The 19,922-nt window shown below is 45.1% G+C and overlaps 2 protein-coding genes across 3 annotated transcripts in view; both read left to right on the top strand.

Moving 5' to 3' along the window:
• The first annotated feature begins 2,323 nt into the window (after window positions 1–2,323).
• Window positions 2,324–8,336, top strand: HIGD1A (HIG1 hypoxia inducible domain family member 1A). Of its 2 annotated transcripts, none has more exons than XM_013299559.3 (4): window positions 2,324–2,375; window positions 4,289–4,396; window positions 6,392–6,526; window positions 7,343–8,336. In XM_013299559.3, exons 2-4 carry the CDS (start codon window positions 4,294–4,296, stop codon window positions 7,390–7,392), a joined length of 288 nt encoding a protein of 95 aa, XP_013155013.1. In that variant the 5' UTR covers window positions 2,324–2,375; window positions 4,289–4,293; the 3' UTR covers window positions 7,393–8,336. The 2 variants fall into 2 exon arrangements, with proteins under 2 accessions (XP_013155013.1, XP_005229598.1); XM_005229541.4 differs by lacking the exon at window positions 2,324–2,375 and adding an exon at window positions 2,449–2,601.
• A 641-nt stretch (window positions 8,337–8,977) lies between these two features.
• CCDC13 (coiled-coil domain containing 13) overlaps window positions 8,978–19,922 on the top strand; it is a 36,169-nt gene continuing 25,224 nt past the window's right edge. Inside the window, exons 1-5 of the mRNA XM_055806669.1 lie at window positions 8,978–9,096; window positions 10,184–10,314; window positions 10,422–10,642; window positions 15,420–15,568; window positions 18,072–18,214. Coding sequence (XP_055662644.1) covers window positions 10,428–10,642; window positions 15,420–15,568; window positions 18,072–18,214 — 507 coding nt within the window. The 5' untranslated portion in view covers window positions 8,978–9,096; window positions 10,184–10,314; window positions 10,422–10,427. The remainder of the gene's footprint in view (window positions 9,097–10,183; window positions 10,315–10,421; window positions 10,643–15,419; window positions 15,569–18,071; window positions 18,215–19,922) is intronic.

Below are 19,922 nucleotides of genomic sequence, written 5' to 3'. Positions count from 1 at the left end.
TTTTCCATGCATGCTTTTCCCCCCATCCCACCTTGATCCTTCCCTTTTCTCTACCCCATCTCTTCCTAAACAATTTCTTTTCCTCTGTTGGTTCTGGGTTTGCTGCATCCCAAACCCAGATGTGGCAAGAAGCTCCTATCTTGTTGTTTTGTTTTCTAAAAGCTTTAATTAGTGGAAACATCTGCCATTGCCTGACAGATGGATACTAAGATGATGTCCACCCTGCCCACCTCCCAGCTCCCCCAGGCAGGATTGGACCTGCTTCACCTTTGCACCTAGCGGCTCCCGGGGCTGAGACCCAAGTGTAGAAAACTACATTTTTTCCAGGAAATCTGAATAAGCCGCGTGCTACTTGGATGCTGCAGGATTTTCACCCCCTGCAAGAGCGAAAAAAGGCTACCAGTGAGGACACAGCCAGGGCCAGGGGGTGCTGGCAGCTCCATGGGGACAATCACGTCTTTGCAGGGAGCATCAGATCCTTGCAAGTGGTACCATAATAAGGAGCTTATCACCATGGCTAAACATCAAACAGAGATCAACCACAGCAGAGATATGCCAGACTCCCAGCACTGCCACAGGAAGGTTTTGGGGACAGCTTCATGGCACAACCCTTTGCTCGCCTGTCAAAGGTATTTCTGATAAAGTGGCTTATTGGAGAGGTTTTAGAGCATCACTGCTGGTGAGTGGTCAGCCTCCGGATTGTTTCCCTCATCTCGCCACCCAATAGAGCCACAGGGAACACCCTAACTGTGCCAAGGCCATTCCCTGTGCCAATCCTGGTGGGCTTTATAATCCCCAAAACACCCCGGTAAAAACAGAAGAAGAGAGCAACAGCAATGGCCACACATCTGCATCCAACCTGCCCTGTGGCAGGTGGATTTGCAGAAAGAAATATGTTATTTTTACCCATTTGCATATTTGCCACCATCAGCTGGTGTACTCGTGTGCCTGCTTTAAAAAATATCCTATAATAAATATATATGAGCAACATACACATTAGCAGAGAGCAAGAAGCCGCTCACAAAGCAGAGGCGCCTGGCACGCACACAGGGATGCTACAGGTGACAGCAGTTTCATTAGACCAGCAATTAAAATGAAATAAGTTTTTGTTTTTAATTGAGTTTCTCCCCTGAAGCACATATTGCACAGACCTGCAGGGAATTAAATGTGCCTGTGAGAGTCACTGGAGAAGCTAGCCTTTGCTGTAATTTATTACAAGATTTTAACTCAATTCAGGAGCTGGTAATTGCATAGATTTTTCTTTCCCTTTCAGACTCGCAGAGCCCTAATGGCTTTGGCAATTAAAGTAACCAGATTATGGATAATGGGAAGCACATTTAAAGAGATACAGCAGTACTAACAATCGGTTGTCTTTCTTTGGAACAGGCTGCCCAGGGAGCTGGTGAAGTCACCATCCCTGGAGGTGTTTATAAGATGTGCAGATGTGGCACTTAAAGACATGTTTTAGTGGTGGGCTTGGCAGTGCTGGGTTAATGGTTGGACTCAACGATCTTAAAAGGTTTTTTCTAATGTAAATGATTCTGTGATTCTTTTATACTGCTGGAAATGCAGTGTCAGTGGCGCAGTGGCCCTTCAGGAGCAGCCGCTCTGCTCCCCACCACGCTCGGGGGTGAGCAGTCATGAACACCGCACTGGAGTGCTGCAAAACTCGGCAGGGGTTTTGGAGAAAAGGGGTTTTCTTCACTGTTTTGCTCCAATGAGCTGTCCCCGGGTTTAGGGGAGGGTTTTAGGCATCTTCCAAGATCCTTCCTGCTCTAGAGTGCGGTCAGGAGCAGTATCTAGTTGTCTTTGGGCTTCAAAACCCACTGCCTGGTATTCAGCAGAGCAAGCTCTGCCTGAAAGCTGAGATTCAGGAAAAAACAGTCATTGAGACGATTCACCAGCACGAAAAAAGAGAATGAAGCCGCGGGAAAGGTTCTATTTGATGTAGAGAGCGTGGGTTACACCTATACAGAGGCTTTTGAAGGGAGAAGCGGCCAAAGCCCAGGAGCGGCCGCCGTGCTGCCTGGGGCGGCCCCAGGCCCGGCCTTTTGGCGGGAAACACCTCAGGGAGCCAACAGCTCTCCCACAGCGCCCCCCAGCGGGGGCCGCGCGCGCCGCCTCGCCCAAGGCCTCGCGCCCACCGCATTGCGGAGAGTCCCTGCCGTGACGTCCCCGCCCGCGTTAGGAGGCGGTGTCAGCGGCTGCGCTCTGGATTGGCTGGCGGCGGGCGGGGCTGCCCCGCGGCACGCTGGGAGCTGTGGTTCCTCCGGCCCGGCTGGCGGGCGCCAAGGCGGAGGGGGCGGGGCGGGAACTGGCCAATAAGAGACGGGGGCGGGGCCAGGCCCAGCAGAAGCCGGCCGGCATCTGGATCGGTGAGCGGGAGCTCTGGTGGCGACGGAGGGAGGGCCGGGGCCTTGGCTGAGGCCCGGGGTCTCGGAGGGACTGGGCACCCGGGAGCTGAGGGAAGAGCTGTGGCGGGGTGAGACCGCGGCGGGGTGCGGGCACCTGGGGCAGAACCAGGGGCAGAGCCACGACTGGAAGGTGCCTGGGGCTGGAGTGTGTCAGGGGCTCTGTGTGGGAACCTGGGCCTAGAGGAAGGTGAGAGCCTTGCGTGGGTGCCGGGACCTGGGGCTGGAGTGGGGCAGTGGTCCCCTGTGGGTCTGGGCCGGGGGAAGGCAGCCTGGTGGTACCCACTGCTGTCACTTTGCTGGGAAGGGTGCTGAAACCTGTCACATTCCTGCCCCTGTTCCTCCACCCGTGTCAGAGCTGTCCCCCGTGGGTGGTGGCAGAGGTGTCCCTACACCACCCTGCCGTGGGTGTCAGCAAGGTCAGGGTGAGTGGGACATGTCTTTCACCCAGCTGCTTCTGCTCCATGCCCAGCCTGGTCTCTGTGTGAGCTGAAGGTCACGGAAACCTCTTGCAATGGACAAATTGATTTACTTCTTAATATCCCTTTCTTGGGTAAATCTCACCTCTGGCTGTCCACCTCTCCTGAGTGACAGGGTGCTCTCATGTTTCCTTCTCTGAATGAGTCAGGCTAAAATACAACTTACATTTAGCAAACAAAGGAAGTTGTAGCAGGCGCAGAGAGACTGCAAATCCTTTGCACTGCAGAGGAAATGGTTTGTGCATTTAGTTAAAAAACCAGTTAGCCTGCTGAAATGGATGAGCACAAAATGCGGCGTAACCAGGGAATATGGCCACATGTTAAGTGTATATTTTGCATGTGTTTACTAGCCTGGGCTTAAATTAAATTCCTGTTGGTTTATTTCAAGAGCTTGGAGTACTTCCATGTGACCCTGAGCTGTGTTTTTCTGCTGAGTATGTTGGTGACCATACTGGTAGAGATTTTTCTAGCAGAGATCTTTGTGATGTTGCTGGGCTAATTGTGCTAGCAGAAATAGTCAGGAATTGAAGAATGATGTTTATGCAGAGCAGTGACAAGGGAACAGGTCTCGGGGTAGTCTGTGATGGGGACAGCACGACAAGCTGACAAGTTTTGTTGGATGGTCTCACTGGTTCAGTGATGATGGCTCAGTGAGTAGACCCCTTCTTATGGCCGTCACTGAGGTGTTTTTTTCTTTCGGGGTGCAGGTGAGAAATCACCTGTGCTGTAATGGAAATGGTTCATCCTTCCGATGCATCTGTGCCTATCAAGGGCTTCAAGACTTGCTCTGGCTCCTCAACAGCTGCCATTTTGTGTTCTCCAGCAGGAATTTGAAACTACATTGGAACTGGTGAATGAGGTGGGATAGGCCATGGTACTGACTGATGAGTTGCTAGGTAGGGCTGACCTTCTGCAGCAGCTGGCGCTTTCCACAGAATGCCTCAGGTGCTGTTCTTGGCAGGGAGCGAAAGAGGAGGGATGAACTTTTCTGAGGTCATTAAGGAATAGCTTGTGAAAGCAGAGCAGTGTGGTGGAAGATGGAAGTCCTGAAAGGAAATGCAGGCAGCGACCAAAGCTTTCAGTGGCTCCTTGCTGCCTGTGGGCCTGTGGGGGCTGCTGGGATCTGCAATGGTGTAAAAGCAGATGGCAGAAATGCATTGCTTTGTTCCTTTTTTTTTTTGTCCTGTCCTTACCTGTTCTAGTATGCAATGATTTTGCTTCCCAAGACTTCATGTGAATTAAATCACCTGTATGTAGCTCATCAGCCTGAGTCTAGCTCTTGTATCTTACTATGTGAACGTTTGTGACCGGTGGAATATGCAAGGAATTATCTTTTTTAAAAAAGTTATCTTACCTTGGTGTTTCTAAAACCTGAAGAGAGATTCTTTGTCTTCACAGTCACCATGTCATCTGGTCAGGAATCCGTTCTCTCAGAGTATGAATCTGACACCAGCCAGACATCAAAGCTGTTAAGAAAATTTAAAGAGACACCATTTGTACCCATCGGTAAGTTTAATAATGAGGAGATGTGGTTACATAGATCTTTCTCTTCATGGGCAGTCAATATAGTAAACACCATCACTGTTCACCTTTTTCCTGTGAACAGGAAATTATTTTGAAATTACTTCCTCATGTAGGGTTGTGTGGCAACAGCAGTACTCCTTCTGCCCAGAGGGGTATTTGTTCTGCAAGAAAGAGGGGAATCGATGAGGCCTGTTATTTTAAATAGAAAACTCGGAACCTACAATTACAAAAAAAAACCCCAAAAAAACCCAAACAAAAAACCCCCAACCTAAATAAAAAAACAAACCCTGAAAGACTTTTTAGGTGAGCTTAACGAATAGGTTTAGGTGATCCTGTTGGGTAGTAAGTACTGTGTTTTGCAGGTGTTCTGGAGTATAGTTACCAGGAACTATGTGATCACCTCAAAGTGATTTTAAAGCTAAAACAATACAGACCAGGTGTATCTAAAATGCAGCCGGCCTGCTAAACATTTTGCCCTTCTCTGCTGCCATCCCTTAGTTTAAAATGCATTTTCTTGGTAAGTTTTGTGGTACCACAGCTTGAGAAGGTTGTTCAAGTTCTCAGCCTCTCTGCCAAGACCCTGAAAAAGCCTCTGATGAGAGAGAGGATCAGTTGTGTTCATCCTGAGAGCTTTCCACTGATCAGGAACTGTCTCTGACATGAGACATGTTTTAATTTCCAGCCACCTTAAACGGAGAGCAGTCGGGTCACTTGGGGTGAACTGTTCCAAGCATTTGCCAACAGATACCTGTCACTGGCTCCTGTGGTCACAGGACTTTGCTCTCCAGTTTAAGGCGTACTACAAACTCCCTGAGTTCAGGTTCTCCCAAGCAGATTGGCAGAACTTACTTTCAACCTGTGTTGGAGATAGTTTGAAGGCCCTAAAACTCTCAATAATATAAAAATAGTATTTTAAATAATATTTAATGAAGCTACACATGGATCGTACACCAGTGAAGTAAGGGTTTATAGCTTCACAAGTGGAATTGGTAATACTCCCGTTCAAGGAGACGAGCTGTCTGGGCTCTCATCAGTAAAATATACATAATGCTTAAAACTAGGCAGCCTCCTTTGAACTGTGTAAACAATCATCCTAAATATGGAATAAAGTGGATGGAATTGGGAAATTTTGAGCATTGCTGCTCTGTATTCTGTGAGAGCGTCCGTGTACACAGGTTGGAGTTGGCACAGCCAGGGCAGTGTTCAGTCTGTTGAACAACTAAAAGTGAACTCTGTCCCTGTGAAAGGGACCTTGCTGAACCTCTCTCCCACAGCACCGGACAAGTAATGTATGACTTGTCCTGTCCTGGTCAAAGCTGGCCAAACGTCATGGCACCCAAAATAGCAACCTCAGCAGGCTGGTGGGTACGTCAGGGTGCAGCCACTTGCTGAGTGTTCGAGCTGCAGCTGAGCGGTGTCCTTGGGTGTGAGCTTCCATCCAGCAAAGAGGGTGCAAGCACTTGTTCTGAAAAAAAATCCAACTCTGACACCTTGAACTACTGCTTTGGCATTTTAGTGGAAATCTCCCACTCTTCTCTGCACTGACTTGTGCATTAAATGAGGTGGCACGAGTGAAAATAGTAGGCAGGCTGGGACTTGCCATCTACACAAAAGTGGAGTGATTAGACCACAACATACTTATGTTAGGATGAGAGGAAACAGCCTCAAGTTGTGCCAGGGCAAGTTTAGATCAGTATCAGGAAGACTTTGTCGAAAGGCTGGTCCAGCACTGAACAGGCTGCCCAGGGAGGTGGTAGAGTCAACATCCCTGGAGGTACTTGAAAGAAGTGTAGACGTGATGCATAGGGACACAGTTTAGCCGTGGTCTTGGCAGCGTTAGGTTAACGGTTGGACTTGATCTTGAAGGTCTTTTTCAACCTAAATGATTTTAAGATTCCCAGGGTATTTTTAAGTTTGTCACTCGCACGTCATGATGACTTGGATCTTGACTCAGAGGATGCTGTCCTTGCTTTACAGGGATGGCTGGCTTCGCCATGGTGGTTGGCTACGGGCTGTACAAACTGAAGCACAGAGGTGAAATGAAAATGTCACTTCACCTGATTCACATGCGTGTGGCAGCACAGGGCTTTGTCGTGGGAGCATTAACATGTGGTACGTACTGCACGGGAGGCTGTCCTCAGCAATGGTGAACTGCAGAGGACCTCTCGCATCTCTTCTCCTGGTGGATAATAGAGCATGCATGAAATACCCTTGGGGTGGAAGTGTCGTGGCTGTTACATTTTAGGATATTTATGCTCAGTACTGGTGTTTGCTTGGCCTTTCTAGAGTAATGTGAGTTTAAGTACACATATGTAATACTAAACTATACTTAAGAGAGAAGTTCCAACTGCTTTTAGATGTGGGAAGTATGTGATGTTCTACAGATGCTTAAATTAGAGGCAAATTAGAAAAAACATCTGATATTAATATTTTCCCTTGTATATGTGTTGCTGTTTATGAAGTTAGTGTGTTGGAAAATCAGCTTGTGTAGACTGTGGTATTACATATTCTATATATGTGCACTTTTCAGGACAGGAATTGTGTCCCTGAATGTACTGAATGATTGGTACATCCCAGGTCTCATCTAAGTATTGCAGCTCTTTGCGTGTGTAAATGTATATCCTGTGAAACGCTGTCTGTGCTGTACTCCCAGAAGGTACCACAGAAAAGGTACAACAGAAAAGCTTGACTTTGGCTGCAAAGCAAACTAGAATTGGCTTGGGACCTGCATTTTCATATACAGTTTCTCTGTATATGAAGAATTTTGTAGTGTTCCATCACTGCTATTTTGAAAAACATAAAGAGACAGCAGAAGAGAAAGTGAAACGTTATTTCTTTTGCTGAGACTCTCTCTTCTGTTCTGATTTTGAAAGCCGTTGTTTCCTATTTAACCAGCTTTCTAACTGTGCTTGTATTTCTGTCTTGTAGGTGTGCTGTATTCAATGTTTCAGGAGTACGTGGTGAAGCCCAAGGAGTAATGGAAAGCTGACTGAAATCTCTGTCCTGGTGGTGGCCTACATGCTGCAGCTACAAACCTCATATCGAGGGGTTCTTGAGGAAAAAAATAATACATGGTATTAGAGAATTGCCCTTTATCTGTTTTGTGTATGGTACACTGTCCTGAAGCTGGCAGCCTAAATGACTGTGCACTGGGGGAGCAGGTATCAAGAGTTTGGCTCTTTCTGATTGAGACTACCATATCCCATTTTTAGGAGATGTAGTATATTCCCTTTATCTTCCTCTCAACTGTCAACCCTGTCTTAAAATTGGTGACTGCTTTTGCTGCAGTTGCCCAAAACTGAAGTCTGAACTATATTCTGTTAGGCCACAGGCAGAACGTGGAGGCCATGTCTGTAAAATGGTGTCGTGAACGCTTTGCTGCCATTTTCTATCCTGTGGATTTGTCAGCCTCCAGTTTTGTAACTTAGGAAGTTACATCTAGTACCACTAAATGACTTCTAAACTATTGAGAGATATATAAACTTCTATTTTTTTTTATTTAAGGCATAAGTATTTGGTATGTTGCAGCTATTTAAATGTTATATTTATTCATTGTTAACGAAGACACAGGCTCCCTATTTTTAATACAGATTTTCAGACTCTTGGATTACTATATTTTGTAACTTTATTTACAGTGTTCTTCTGAGTAACATTTAAATGTAACATTTAAAATATACCTTGTGAAAACTAAACCTCGATTTGGTGTTCTAATGCTTTTAGGTAAAATATACGATCTAGCTCTGACTTCTGCGGTATCATTCCCCATAGAAATTCTGAATCATTTAAATCTGAAAAGCCCCCCCATCATCTTCAATGAGCCATGAAAACCTTTCTCTGTGAATTGCCACTGTTATTTTACAGCCAACCCCCTTGTATCTCCAATAGCAGTCATAAAAATAAATGTTTTTACTGATTGGCTTTATCAACACCTCATTTTTTCCTATTGGCTTACATTCCGTGGTGATAGTATGATGTCTCTGTAACAAATACCGCAAGGTACATACTGCAACTCTGTGACACACTGTACAGGAGCAGTGGGAGATGAAATACAAATAAACATGTGAGCACTGGAGAGAAGTGTTTGGCTATGGATTTGTTGGGGGGGGGGGGGCTCGCTCCCCCTGTTCATGCATTCTCTTGCAGAGGGATGGGGTAAGCTGGTATACCTGAACAAAAATCACCAGGGAGGGTGCGATGTTACTGGACAGTACAATGCTATCCCTGGCTGCTCACTCTCGCTGGAGTAAAGCTGGGGAGGCTGTAAGGAGACGCCCCTCCATCGCGCAGATGCCTTTTCCTGTACCTGCTTTCCTCCTTCCCCACCACGGGGCACAAGAAGGTGCAGCTCCGCTCCCGTAGCCCCGAGGGGCCGGCCTTCCTGCGGGCAGAGGGGCCGGGAAGCGCCCCGGGGCAGGCGGCGGCCGAAGGAGCTAACATGGCGGCCGGGCTGAGGAAGGCCGTGCTCGCGCCGCCGGCCGTGCCGTACCACCACTGCGCATGCGCGGCGCTGCCCTGACCTTGGCGGCCGGGGCGCCGTTGCTATGGGAACCGCGTGGGGCAGGGCCGCGCCGGCAGCCGCAGCCGGAGCCGCCGGGCCCGGCCCTACCGAGGCGGGCAGCCGGCCGGACAGGGCGGCCGGGGGGAATCTCCCGCTGCCCTCGGGGCCGGGAAAGGCGGTTTCGGTAGGCTGGGGGGTGGGGGAGGCGCGGGCCGGCGGCCCAGGGGCGGAGGGTGCAGTGCGGCCCTGTCAGGCCCTGTCAGGCCGCGGGACGGGCGGGCGGGGCAGAGGGAGCCCCGCGCCCCACGCAGCAGCCGGGCGGCACATCCCCCTGCGCTGGGTTTGCAGTCGGTACGGTACGCACGTAGGCAAAGAGTGCCCCGAGGCACCGTACCGGGGCTGGGGGAAGGTGTCCCTGCCCATGGAAGGGCATTGGAGCTAGATGGTCTTTAAGGTCCCTTCCAACCCAAACCATTGTGTGGCTCCGTGACCCCTCATACCCCAGGATCACTCATACCCACGAGTCCTGTGGGCTGTGCAGAGGCACCGAACTCTGCTCTTTGGGCTTGTCAATCCTTAATGCCACCTTGTTCACACACCCATGTTGTCCTGAGGCAGGCGTGGAGGTAAAGCTGTTTGCAGAACATCTCTGCCCATAACAGGACGTGCAGGCACAAAGGGACATAGCGTGCATTTGGTACTTTATCAGCATGATTAATGCCTTAGTGTGAGTAAGGGCCTGCATTAATTACTCAGTGGAGGGCGTGCCTTCGTAAGTTTTTACTGGTTGTTTTTCCTAGATCAAAGGTGCACTAGATATTTTGCTGACAGTGAATGTCAAACAGAAGGAGAGGGGGCTGGAATACATCAGAAAACTCATCATCTTTAGTCATGCTAAGTAAAGCTCTAGACATTTAAATGGGTAGCAATATTATCGCTTTAATGTTATCACTTCATGCTTAGAAATGTGGGGGAAAGATGCAAGCCACAGTCTTGGTGTCTAGTGCCCAAAGGAAGCATTAGGATAAATGGAGATCTTTCTTCCTCTGTCAGTCCCACAATAACCCAACAATGGGGGGATCTGCACCTTTGTTTGAAATGTGGGAAGGAAGTCTGGATGGTTGCAAACAATTTCTGTTCCTATAATCTCTGTCAGTATAATGTAACTGCCACATTTGCTTGGATTTGACCCCAATGTGCTCTTCTGTAAAAAATTTTATTTAAACAGATCTGTTCAAAAACATTTTAAAACGTTGCTTTTTGAATGCTAGAGTGAAAAGACCCGAAAACTTTTATCAAGACTGTTTGAAAGCCATTTATGGAAAAAGGCACTTGAAGCAAGGCCGTGGGGCTGAAGAGCACAGTGACTGCAAGGAGAAGGTGGCAGGGAGACTGCACAGAGGTCAGTGAGAAAAAACTGCAAAGCAGCTGCTAGAAGAGGATGTTTTTCAAAGTGATGTTGATCTCTGCTCTCTGTCACTTTTTATTTTCTTCTTGTTATGCTTTTAGTAAACAATGGAGTCAGACATGAAAGTGAATGAACATTTCAAAAGCCAGTTTAAGGCTTATCAAGAACAACAGCAAAGACGCCTGCAAAATCTAATGGAGAGGAAGAAAAAGCAGAACAGTCAGAAGGATGATAATGGCAATGCAAAGGAGACATTTGGAATCCCAAATGATCTAAACCTGTTTGAAACAGGACAACCTGTAAATGAAGATGACAGCAAAAGGTAAAGGTGTAGCAGAACCATTCCTTGAGGAAGTCACAGAAGTATGTTTTGTGTATGACCTTGTGAAACTCATATTATTAAGTTGACATAGCACTTTCTGTCTTCACATATTGGGCTTTCATTATCCGGAGAAGACTCTCACTGTCCCTAACATGTTTATCCTTAGATTGTTGTGATGTGGGTTTTATTATCAGTGTTTCACAAATGAAGAGCAAAAGGACAGAGGGGTTAACACTGCCACACTAGGACAGCTAGGTACTATCTGATGAAATCCAGTAATTCAGGATCACAAGCATCCTCTGAGCTGTTGGTTAGTTCCTGCCTAGTCTTGCAAACAAACAGGTTCCCTACGTGAGTAATTTCCAAAGACAAATAAGGGCAATGCAGCTAAATGAGTGCAGGCCAAAGGCAGTGCAGTGTGTTCCTCTGGCTACCTTTGCCATATAACCTGATTCAGTAGATCAAAAGACAGCTATATAGGAGGATCTCACAGACGGAGTTGCCTTCTGGTTAAGATACTTGACAGGGTTATACAAAGTAGGGTTTTAAACCTCACTGGGGACAGGGGTTTGGGTCTTGTCTCACCCACTGGAGTAGTATCTGGATTACCAGGACATTAGACATTCTGGTATGGATCTCCCTTGTTCTTGTTTTTGGACTGGAGTGCATAATTCAACTGACTGAAGCAGAGATTTGAAACCCCAGCTCACATAATTTATCTTCCTTCTAGGATATAGTCAGTCTTTTCTTCTGACTCAATTCATATTTTTTTTACACACTAGAACAGGTCTGAAGCCAGCTGGACACATCCCAAAGTCATCTGCAGTTACTACAGTGCTGGCTAGTTAGGGATTTGCTTTGTGTTGGTAGTAAAGCCAGCTGAAGAAATTCCCGCTTTTGCTTCCCACTTCGCACCTGTGCTCATATGAGTGTTTGCTGGAAACTGCATTCACTTTCTGGGGCAAGCGTACTTTTATCTCAAGTCATTTCAGTGATCTTATTTACAGCTTTAGCCCCACAGACTGTTTTATTGACAGCATGATGGGGTACTGTGTTACCCCAGCACATGATGTACTGTGATACAGGGGCAGGAAGGAGAAGCTGGCAGCTCAGCCAAAACCAACAGATCATGGGTGGAAAACCGTATACCTTTGAGACAGTTTCCCCTCCTGGAATCCAGAGTGGGGAAGGGCACCTCTACCAAAGTTTATCAAGCCACTAACCAAGGTTTATTACTTCTTAAATGCTGATATTCCCTCTGAGTTGCTCTGGGCAACTCCCTGCTCAGCTTGTTTCTGAAGATTGCTTCCTTAAATGCCCAAGTGCATAAGCTGCAGCAGAGCTTCTGTGAAGTTGCAGGGAACCCAGGAATGAACCACTGAAACTTTCAGGTGCTTCTGGGAATGTGGTGTTCATGCTGCAAAGGAGGTCTATGTGGAAACAGGCAGCTGACCTAGAAACCAATGCTCTCACCATTGCATCGTATCTTGTCTTCTTCACATATAGGTCCCTCAGCATGGCTTTGCTGAGGGATTTGCCAAGTTATGCTTCTGATCTGACCTCTACCAGCTGTCCTTCTCCCTTCAACATTTTGTTCTGATAGCACATAGAAGGTTACTATGAAGATCTGATTTATTTTTTTTTTTAATGGAGAGGGAGACTGATTCCCGTACTTCAGATGTGGTGGTGGAGGAGAGGGGCTCAGGTGCTGGTGCAGTGTGCATACTCCGACGTGTGGAGTACACAAGAGTTCTAATGGTTTTCTACTATTTACAGTTCAGTAGTTTAGGTCTGAGTAATTCAAGTGCTATTACTTACCTCTGTTTTCAGTGGCACTGACTGTTAAAAGTCCCCATTTGGCCTGGCAGGTGTATCAGATTTATCTGGATCGTCCTTTGCCCATGTACGTCTGCCTTCAGCAAAAGTGTGGCTATGAGTGTATCAAATCTGGGCAGAATTTGCTTCTGGAAGGGATTCGCCAGGATGTACGTTGCAGTATTCCCATGACAACACATTAGAAACTTGTTCCAGAATAACCGGACTCCATATGGTCTGCACTGGCAGTGATTTCAGCATGTCAGCGTTGTTTATAGCAGCGCTTGGAAAACATTCTCCCCTCAGAAGTCTCCCTTCCTCTGAGCCTTGGGAGTTTGTTTTTCCTTCCTTCCGTCCTACTTCCAAATTGTGTTTAGACGAGTGTTAGTTGACATTTCTGTCTTTCTGTTTTGTTCTTTTTGTAACTTTATCCTCCCTGATCTGTTTGGTATATTTAAGATTAAGTGACTCTCCCCATCACACGGAGAATCTGTAACAGAGTTGGGAAAGACACTTACCAGGGTTTCAGTCGCAGGCCCTGCTCATAGGCCTCACCTGGCTGTGTTTCCTCCAACTAGAGTGAAAAGGGTTACCTTTCTGCAGCTTGTTTCTTTTGTCTGACTTTCTGTAGCTGAGCCTCTTGGGTGGAACCTGCTAGCTCCTTTGTAACATTTAGGGTCACTATGGGATGGAATGTGAAGGTTTCTCAAAGGAGACTCCAGCTCTGTGTAGCCCATCCCACTGTAAGTGCTTTTTTGTCAAGACTTGGAAGCCAGCTCTGAGGAAGACATTGCTGATCAGGTGTGTTAAGAGCTTGGAATTTTTTTTCGTGTTAATTCCCTAACAGTTAAAAATCTTTCTGTCCATGTGTCACTAATTAAGTCTGCACAGTTTTGTTGCTCACTGCTGAGTGGTACATGTGGGAATAGCTTAGTTTTGCCTCTTCTCTACTCAGATTGCTCCTTTCTTTCTTCTCCTTTGTAAACAGCTGCCTTTGATCTCCCTTTGATTTGCAGCTTTGAAACAGAAGTGCATTTCTTAATTGTGGATTGTGAATTGTCTCATAAATTGACTGTGCTGTTTATGGCAGTGCTTTAAGGGGTCATTTATTCTGACATGCACATATGGAGTGTGCGTTTAAAAGCTCCAAAGTCCAGTTGGAGCAAGAAGCCTACTAAACCTTTTGAATAAAAATTATGTAGGTGACTTGAGATGGCAGACTTCTCTGGGTGGGGATATGTCTATAGCCACACGTATATACTGTAACAACTGGGCTTTATCCAAATCTCTGTGATCATCCAAGCTACCTACTTCTGTTCTAGTCTGGAGCAAAGGTTCCGTTCCAGGTTAAGTCACCAAAGTGTAGACACTCAGGTTCACACTGTAGATACTAACAATCTAGGGGCCAATTCATCTGGCTGGCTTAGGTGTCTAATGATATTTGAGATGCTGTAGCATGTTGGGAATTTCCACATGGGAATCATAGAATCACAGAATACTGTGGGAATGATAGATAGGACACAGGAGACCTGCACCCTTCAGCAGCAGCAGCTGGGGGATGGGTGGGCAGCCCAAATAGCACCTGTGTGGAGGTAAATGAATGGAGTCCCCTCATCAGTACACTTAGATCACCTGGCAGTGGCAGCTAGTCTGTGGGCAGCACTGGTTGTATTGACTAGACCTTCTGTGAATTTTGTGTGCAGTTTGGCTTGCTGCTCACAGAGACACCCATGTCTTGGTACGGAGTGGGACCCACCCTGAAACTCAAGTAGGGGGAGATGAGGAAACTCAGATGGGAGGAGAGAGGAAACTTAGCGGCAGGCAGAATAGGAACCTCTGACTTGAGCCAGGAGGGCCTCTACCACAAACATATTTGCCAACGCCAGTGTCAGTATGGCTTCTCTTAGCACATTTGGTTTCCTCTCTGGGGAATGGAGACGGGTTCATGGCTACTCTGAAATGCTGCTGTCTGGAGGATTCTGGCTAAAAGGTATGTCTAAAGTTGAAGGATGTTAATAATTCTTGGGGTTGACTTGCAAGTGGCAAGTGCTATCTGAAATGTTGTCAATTCTTTGCCTGGGTGCCAGAATTTTTCTGAAGAACCCTGCATCATGGCTGCTGGCCTCACGTAGAGAGCTCAGATAATGTTGGGGCATCGAAAATGGATACCCTAGTAGTGCCCTCAATTTAATGGGGCCCCTGAGGCCTTAGCTTCTAGATTTTACATTCAGAGGAACCATCATGTAAGGATAGCAAAGAGATTTAAGGTTATTAATTCCCTCCATATCTTAGAGAGCTGAAACCTTAAATGTTACTAAATGCACTGAAGAACAGGAGAAGCAAGGCTATTTTCTGCCTTTCAGGGGGCTTTTTCATATTTGTTTCTAAATTAATTCCAAAAAGCAACATTAACAATACAAACTGATGCTAGTCCTTGCTGGTGGGGTTCCAAGAAAATCAGATGAGGACACAGGGAACTGGTCTTTTGTGAATTGCTATGGAGCATTCATTTTAAAAGAAGGAACCTCAGTAGCAGCTTTTGTAGTTCGTGCTCTGTTGACTTCTGTTGTCTTCGGTAAGTATGGAAAGTAAAGCCTGGATGTCACAGATGCTGGATGGTGAGCCTGCCTGGTTTCCTCTCAAGAACCAGATAGGTAGGACTGAGTGAGGTAAGACTATTCAGTAACCTCAAGAACACTGAAAAGGTGCCCATTATGTAACGTTTTGCCCCAGACAACACAAGGAAGTGCAGGATTTTTAAGGAAGAAATTAGTTAACTGAATAGATCAGATCATCAGCTTGTGTTCTGATCTGAGGCTTAGGATATCCTGCTTAATTCAGTAAATTCACTCCTAGTAAGCTCAGCTCATCTAGCATACAGTCATTTAATTAATTATATTTGGAAGCATCTGCTTGAAGCACATGACAGTGACATTCGCCATGATGGTTTATTTTTTCCCAGGTTGCTTGAGGTTGAGAACGAGCAGCTCCAGGATCAGCTTCGAGAGGTCCAAGATGAGAACTGCAGACTATACAAACTGATGACAGAGAAAGATTTTGAAATAAAGCAACTCCAGAAAAAAATACAGGAGGACAGATTGGCTTTGTCAGGTAACCACAGTAACTTTGTATTCTCACTATGTTAGTTTGCGTGATGCTCATGACAATAGAGGTAAGAAGATTTGTTGTGAGCTCCTGGCAGTGAAATATTCGTGTGCATCTCTTTACCTGCTCTATGCTAAAAAGGAGTATTTCAGTCATACTGTGGTTAGATTTGTTTCCACTCCTGTAATAAGCTTCTGCTAGGAAGAATCAGAATTCTCAGCTGAGAGGTTTGTTTTGTTGAGCTTGCAGTAATTTACAACAGCACTGAAATCACTGGACTTTGAACTTTGAAAATACTTAGTCACCTGGGTATAGATTTAGTCAACACTTCAGAGTTGCTGCATAAACTTGCAAGGGTCTAAGCTGACACTGCTTTGCATTTGCAGAGTTTGCTAAGCATTGATGTCTCTCCCGTGTAAGGAGTCTCATTGCTTTATTTGCAGAGGAAAGTTCCTCACAATGGTTTGGCATGATAGCACTTACACAGGGAATGGCATGTGCGCTTTAAGGTCTGTGCCTTACTCTTTCCTTCGGTTTCATGAGATGCAAAATTTGAATACAATTATTTATAATAGTATTTTATAATGCTATATACTATTACGACCACTGGTAGTCAGACAGGTCAGACCGGAGGTGCAAAATATTGTTACTAATAATTGTCATGTCCCTTAAAAGAAGTATAATGCTCTTTTGGGGTACACAGTGATCTCTGTTCCTCACACACCATCTGCAAACTTGCTATTATTGGCACAAAAAAATGATGATTCATAGAAATCATATTTTGGAAAACTTTCTGTTAATATCAAACAGCAATGTTGCAGCTTTCTCTGCTATGTAGTGTTAAATTCCTTATTCAGGCTCCTTTTGTTTGCCTGAGTAGGGCACATGCAGGATGCTGGCCGAATGCAAAGTCCAGCTTCTGAAGTGGCTTGGGTGTCCTTTGGAAACTGAGCTGTGCAGGATGCACCTCTTCCACTGGGTGCCACTGTTGTTCAGGTCAGCCGTGATGACCAGGCTAGTAGAAAAGGGGGAAACCAGCCATAGGCAGAACTAAATAACACTTCAATTACATCTTAATTCTTACAAACTATCTGTAGCTTGTATGTAGAAGTGATGATCAGCTACTACTACTGGGTCAGGACCAGGAGCCAGATGTCCTGCTTCAGCTTCTCTGGCTGACTGCTATGCTAGCTTGCAGCAGTTTGCCCCATGCCTCTGTCTTCCCTGTCTGCGTTGTGGCAAGAGACTCGCCTACAATGCTTGGGAATTAAAAGCTTTGATTAAATGTGTGCCGTGCATTTGAAGACCATCACATGGAAGCACCAGCCTGGCTTTTGGTTAGTTTAGTACTTACTGTGATCCTTAGCAGCCGTTATTTATCATGAAAACTAAGGAAAAAGTAACCTCTCGATAAGAGGGGCAACACAGATAAAGGAGCGAGAAAAATGGAAATACTTTTAAAAATAATATTCTCTACAAGGTTTTAAAATAGTGATATATTCTATTCTTGGCTGTATTCTGCATAGCCCCTTTAATGTCTCCAGGGGTTTTATGGGACTCAGAATTGACTTGATTGATCTGTCATCTTTGCATTTCACCCTGGTTTTTGAAGAATCTTCACAGGTACCAGCAGAAAATCATTACTTCAGAGCACTCAAGGAGGATGAAAGTGTTAAAAAGAATGACAGCAGATGAGTTCGAACTTTGTATATCCCACCTAGGATTTGTTATTGCAGGCTGATATTCATTGCTGAGGTAGAGGTTTCTGTGGACATTGTATGCAATTATATTGATTTTGCACTTGAGTGAGAACTTTTCTTCACCTATGGGATGTTAACAAAAGTGAAGTGACACACAAGCCAGTCCTGTGGATTACTTTATTTGTGACACTAATCAAAGCCTCTCTGATAAGGAGGTGAATGAATTGTCTGTTTAAAGGAGCAGTTAGAAGAGTAATACAGTAAGGCTCCATGTATTATCGCAAGGGACATATAAATAGGCACAGTGAAATTTCCTGGATGTTATCTAGGACACAACTGTAATAGTGTGCCTGACCTTTTAGGACAGATGTCTAGAAAAGTTTGCACCTCTGTTTCAGCAATTCCTCCAGCAGTAAACAACCAGCAAAAATAGTGTTGTCTTTTTCTGTAATATGCCACAAAACCCTGTTGATAACTGTCCTTTACAGCAGTGAAGAGGAAACACCTCTACCCTTTCTATGTAGTAATGCTGTACAACCACCCTTGTGGCCTTCTGACATGTGGCTGTTGCTTAAGTGTAGAATGGCTTTGCTAGCTATAATGTGATGCTGACTCAAAGGACCAAGCAATCCAGCTGGAATCACTGATGCCTCTTTTCCCTCACTTGTTCATTTCAGTGCCTGGCACAGCTCTGAGAGTAATGGATTAGACAATAAAAGTACGTTGTGCACTGGACAGAGAACAAAAGCATCATCTATTCTGAATCTTGCCTGTAAGATATGTCCTTTGCTTTTATGTATACTTTGCAGGGACGTCTGGTTTAGCTGGAGATGTTGCAGCTACTAAAATAGTTGAATTGGCCAAAAAGAATCGTGAGATAATGGCTGAGACTGAGAGTGAAAAAGCCAAAGTGAAGCAACTGAATAACAAAGTCAAAGAGCTGGAGAGAGAAGTGAGCCATTTTTCTTATTTTCTTTTTATGTGCTAAAACATAGAAATCCAATTTTGGGGCTAGAGGATTTGTAGAAAATTTGATTCATGATCCCTTTTTGAATTTGCTCTTACATCCACACTTGCTTTGAGTTCTTGTAATTTCTGTCCATGATAGGAGAGAGGGATGTGTGCCCTCAGCTGTTTTCACCTTTGCAGAAAGGAGGAGCTAGGAAAGGATACCCATAAGTTACAATAAGCGAAAGATTTATGAAATAGCATTTAGGAATTTTCACTTGTATTTGAAGCACAGAGGCTTTTCTAGCAGTATGGCAATGATATTTTTCTGATTTTTTTTGTTGTTGTTTTTGTGAGGAGGAGCAAATTTCATAACATTATGTCTGTCTTTCCCACCTTATTTATACCAGTAATTAATTAGCACTCTATTCTTCCAGAACTGAGACAGTAACAAGCAATATCACATAAGACAGCAAATCTTCACTCAGGCAAATTCATTTTTCTGGTGTAGTATAACTTTTTTATGTGCTAACCTTTCACAGGAATAATTCTACTCAAGTGACTGCTGAAATGCAAATTAGATGCCCTGATGTCAATGTTTACTTTGTTCGTTGGCTACTATTGCTCTTCCTTACACAATACTGGTAAAATTTGAATAATTTTTAATGTTTTTTTCCTGCATTTTGCTTCCCTAGAAGACATCATTTAAATAGATCAGTAATGTTTATCATGCTGACAGATGCATTTTGACTCCCATCTTTCACAGTCAGTTACTATCATGAGTCATGCATCTATCTGAATTGTACCCCAGTTACCTGAAAGATCAAGAAATGGTAGATTAAATTTTTGAGACCTCCTGCATAAATCCAGAGTGTTCTGGTCAGAGAGATCTTGTCAAACAGTTGGCAGGCTGGCTAAGAAATACCAGGGGCAGCTGGGGACTCACAGAATCACACAAGTAGGGTAGCAAGCCATGAATAATTTCAAGAAAAATCAGCTTGGTTATAACCCCCTACTGCAGAAGCGTAATGACTATTATTCAAACAGAAACTTAAAATATCGTCAGATATTGACCCCAAAGAAAGGACTGCAGACGCTTCAGGAAAGGAAATCAAACTCAAAGCAAACAGACATGTTCAAGGTGCAATAATTTTTGGTCAAAGCAGAGATGGACACTTTAGATATATATTAATCTTTCTTTAGATACCAGCACCATCAAAATCAGAACCAAACACAACGACCTGTCCCATCTGAGGTAAAGGTGAACCACAGCGTGAACCCGACTGGAACCATGCCCTGATCAGTCATTTGTATTTTCTCACAACTTCATTTGGGGAGGCTCTTCTCTAAACTAATGGTCACTGGCTGAGTTTCTGGATTGTACTTGGTTGGTAGGACTATAGGAAGATGGAAAAGACGGGTAAAATTAAAGCAACGTTTGACAGTGGGAGGTATCTATGAAAAATGTTGAATGATGAAAGAGAAGAGCTGTCACAGACAGGAACCTGCAGTGATTCACATCTCTTTAGTAACTCTTAAGCTAAGCTGGATCACTGTCTAGACACACTCATCTTTTTCCATAGATTGTAGAAAGAACCAAGACACCTAAAGTGCCATTCAGTTGCCAACATATAAGTGTGAAAGTTCAGTCTGAGATGCCGCTTGACATCTCGGATGCCCCTGCAGGGCTGTTAGATGTGACAGGACTGGCA

Source organism: Falco peregrinus, chromosome 5, assembly GCF_023634155.1.
Source record: "Falco peregrinus isolate bFalPer1 chromosome 5, bFalPer1.pri, whole genome shotgun sequence".
NCBI lineage: Eukaryota > Metazoa > Chordata > Aves > Falconiformes > Falconidae > Falco > Falco peregrinus.
This window is presented reverse-complemented; position numbering and strand designations above follow the sequence as displayed.

Excerpts from the sequence above, each read along its gene's own strand:
- HIGD1A (XM_013299559.3), top strand. The coding sequence starts at position 4,294 with ATGTCATCTGGTCAGGAATCCGTTCTCTCAGAGTATGAATCTGACACC. Across the intron at positions 4,397-6,391 it reads GACACCATTTGTACCCATCG|GGATGGCTGGCTTCGCCATG; the intron begins GTAAGTTTAATA and ends CTTGCTTTACAG. Across the intron at positions 6,527-7,342 it reads CGTGGGAGCATTAACATGTG|GTGTGCTGTATTCAATGTTT; the intron begins GTACGTACTGCA and ends TCTGTCTTGTAG.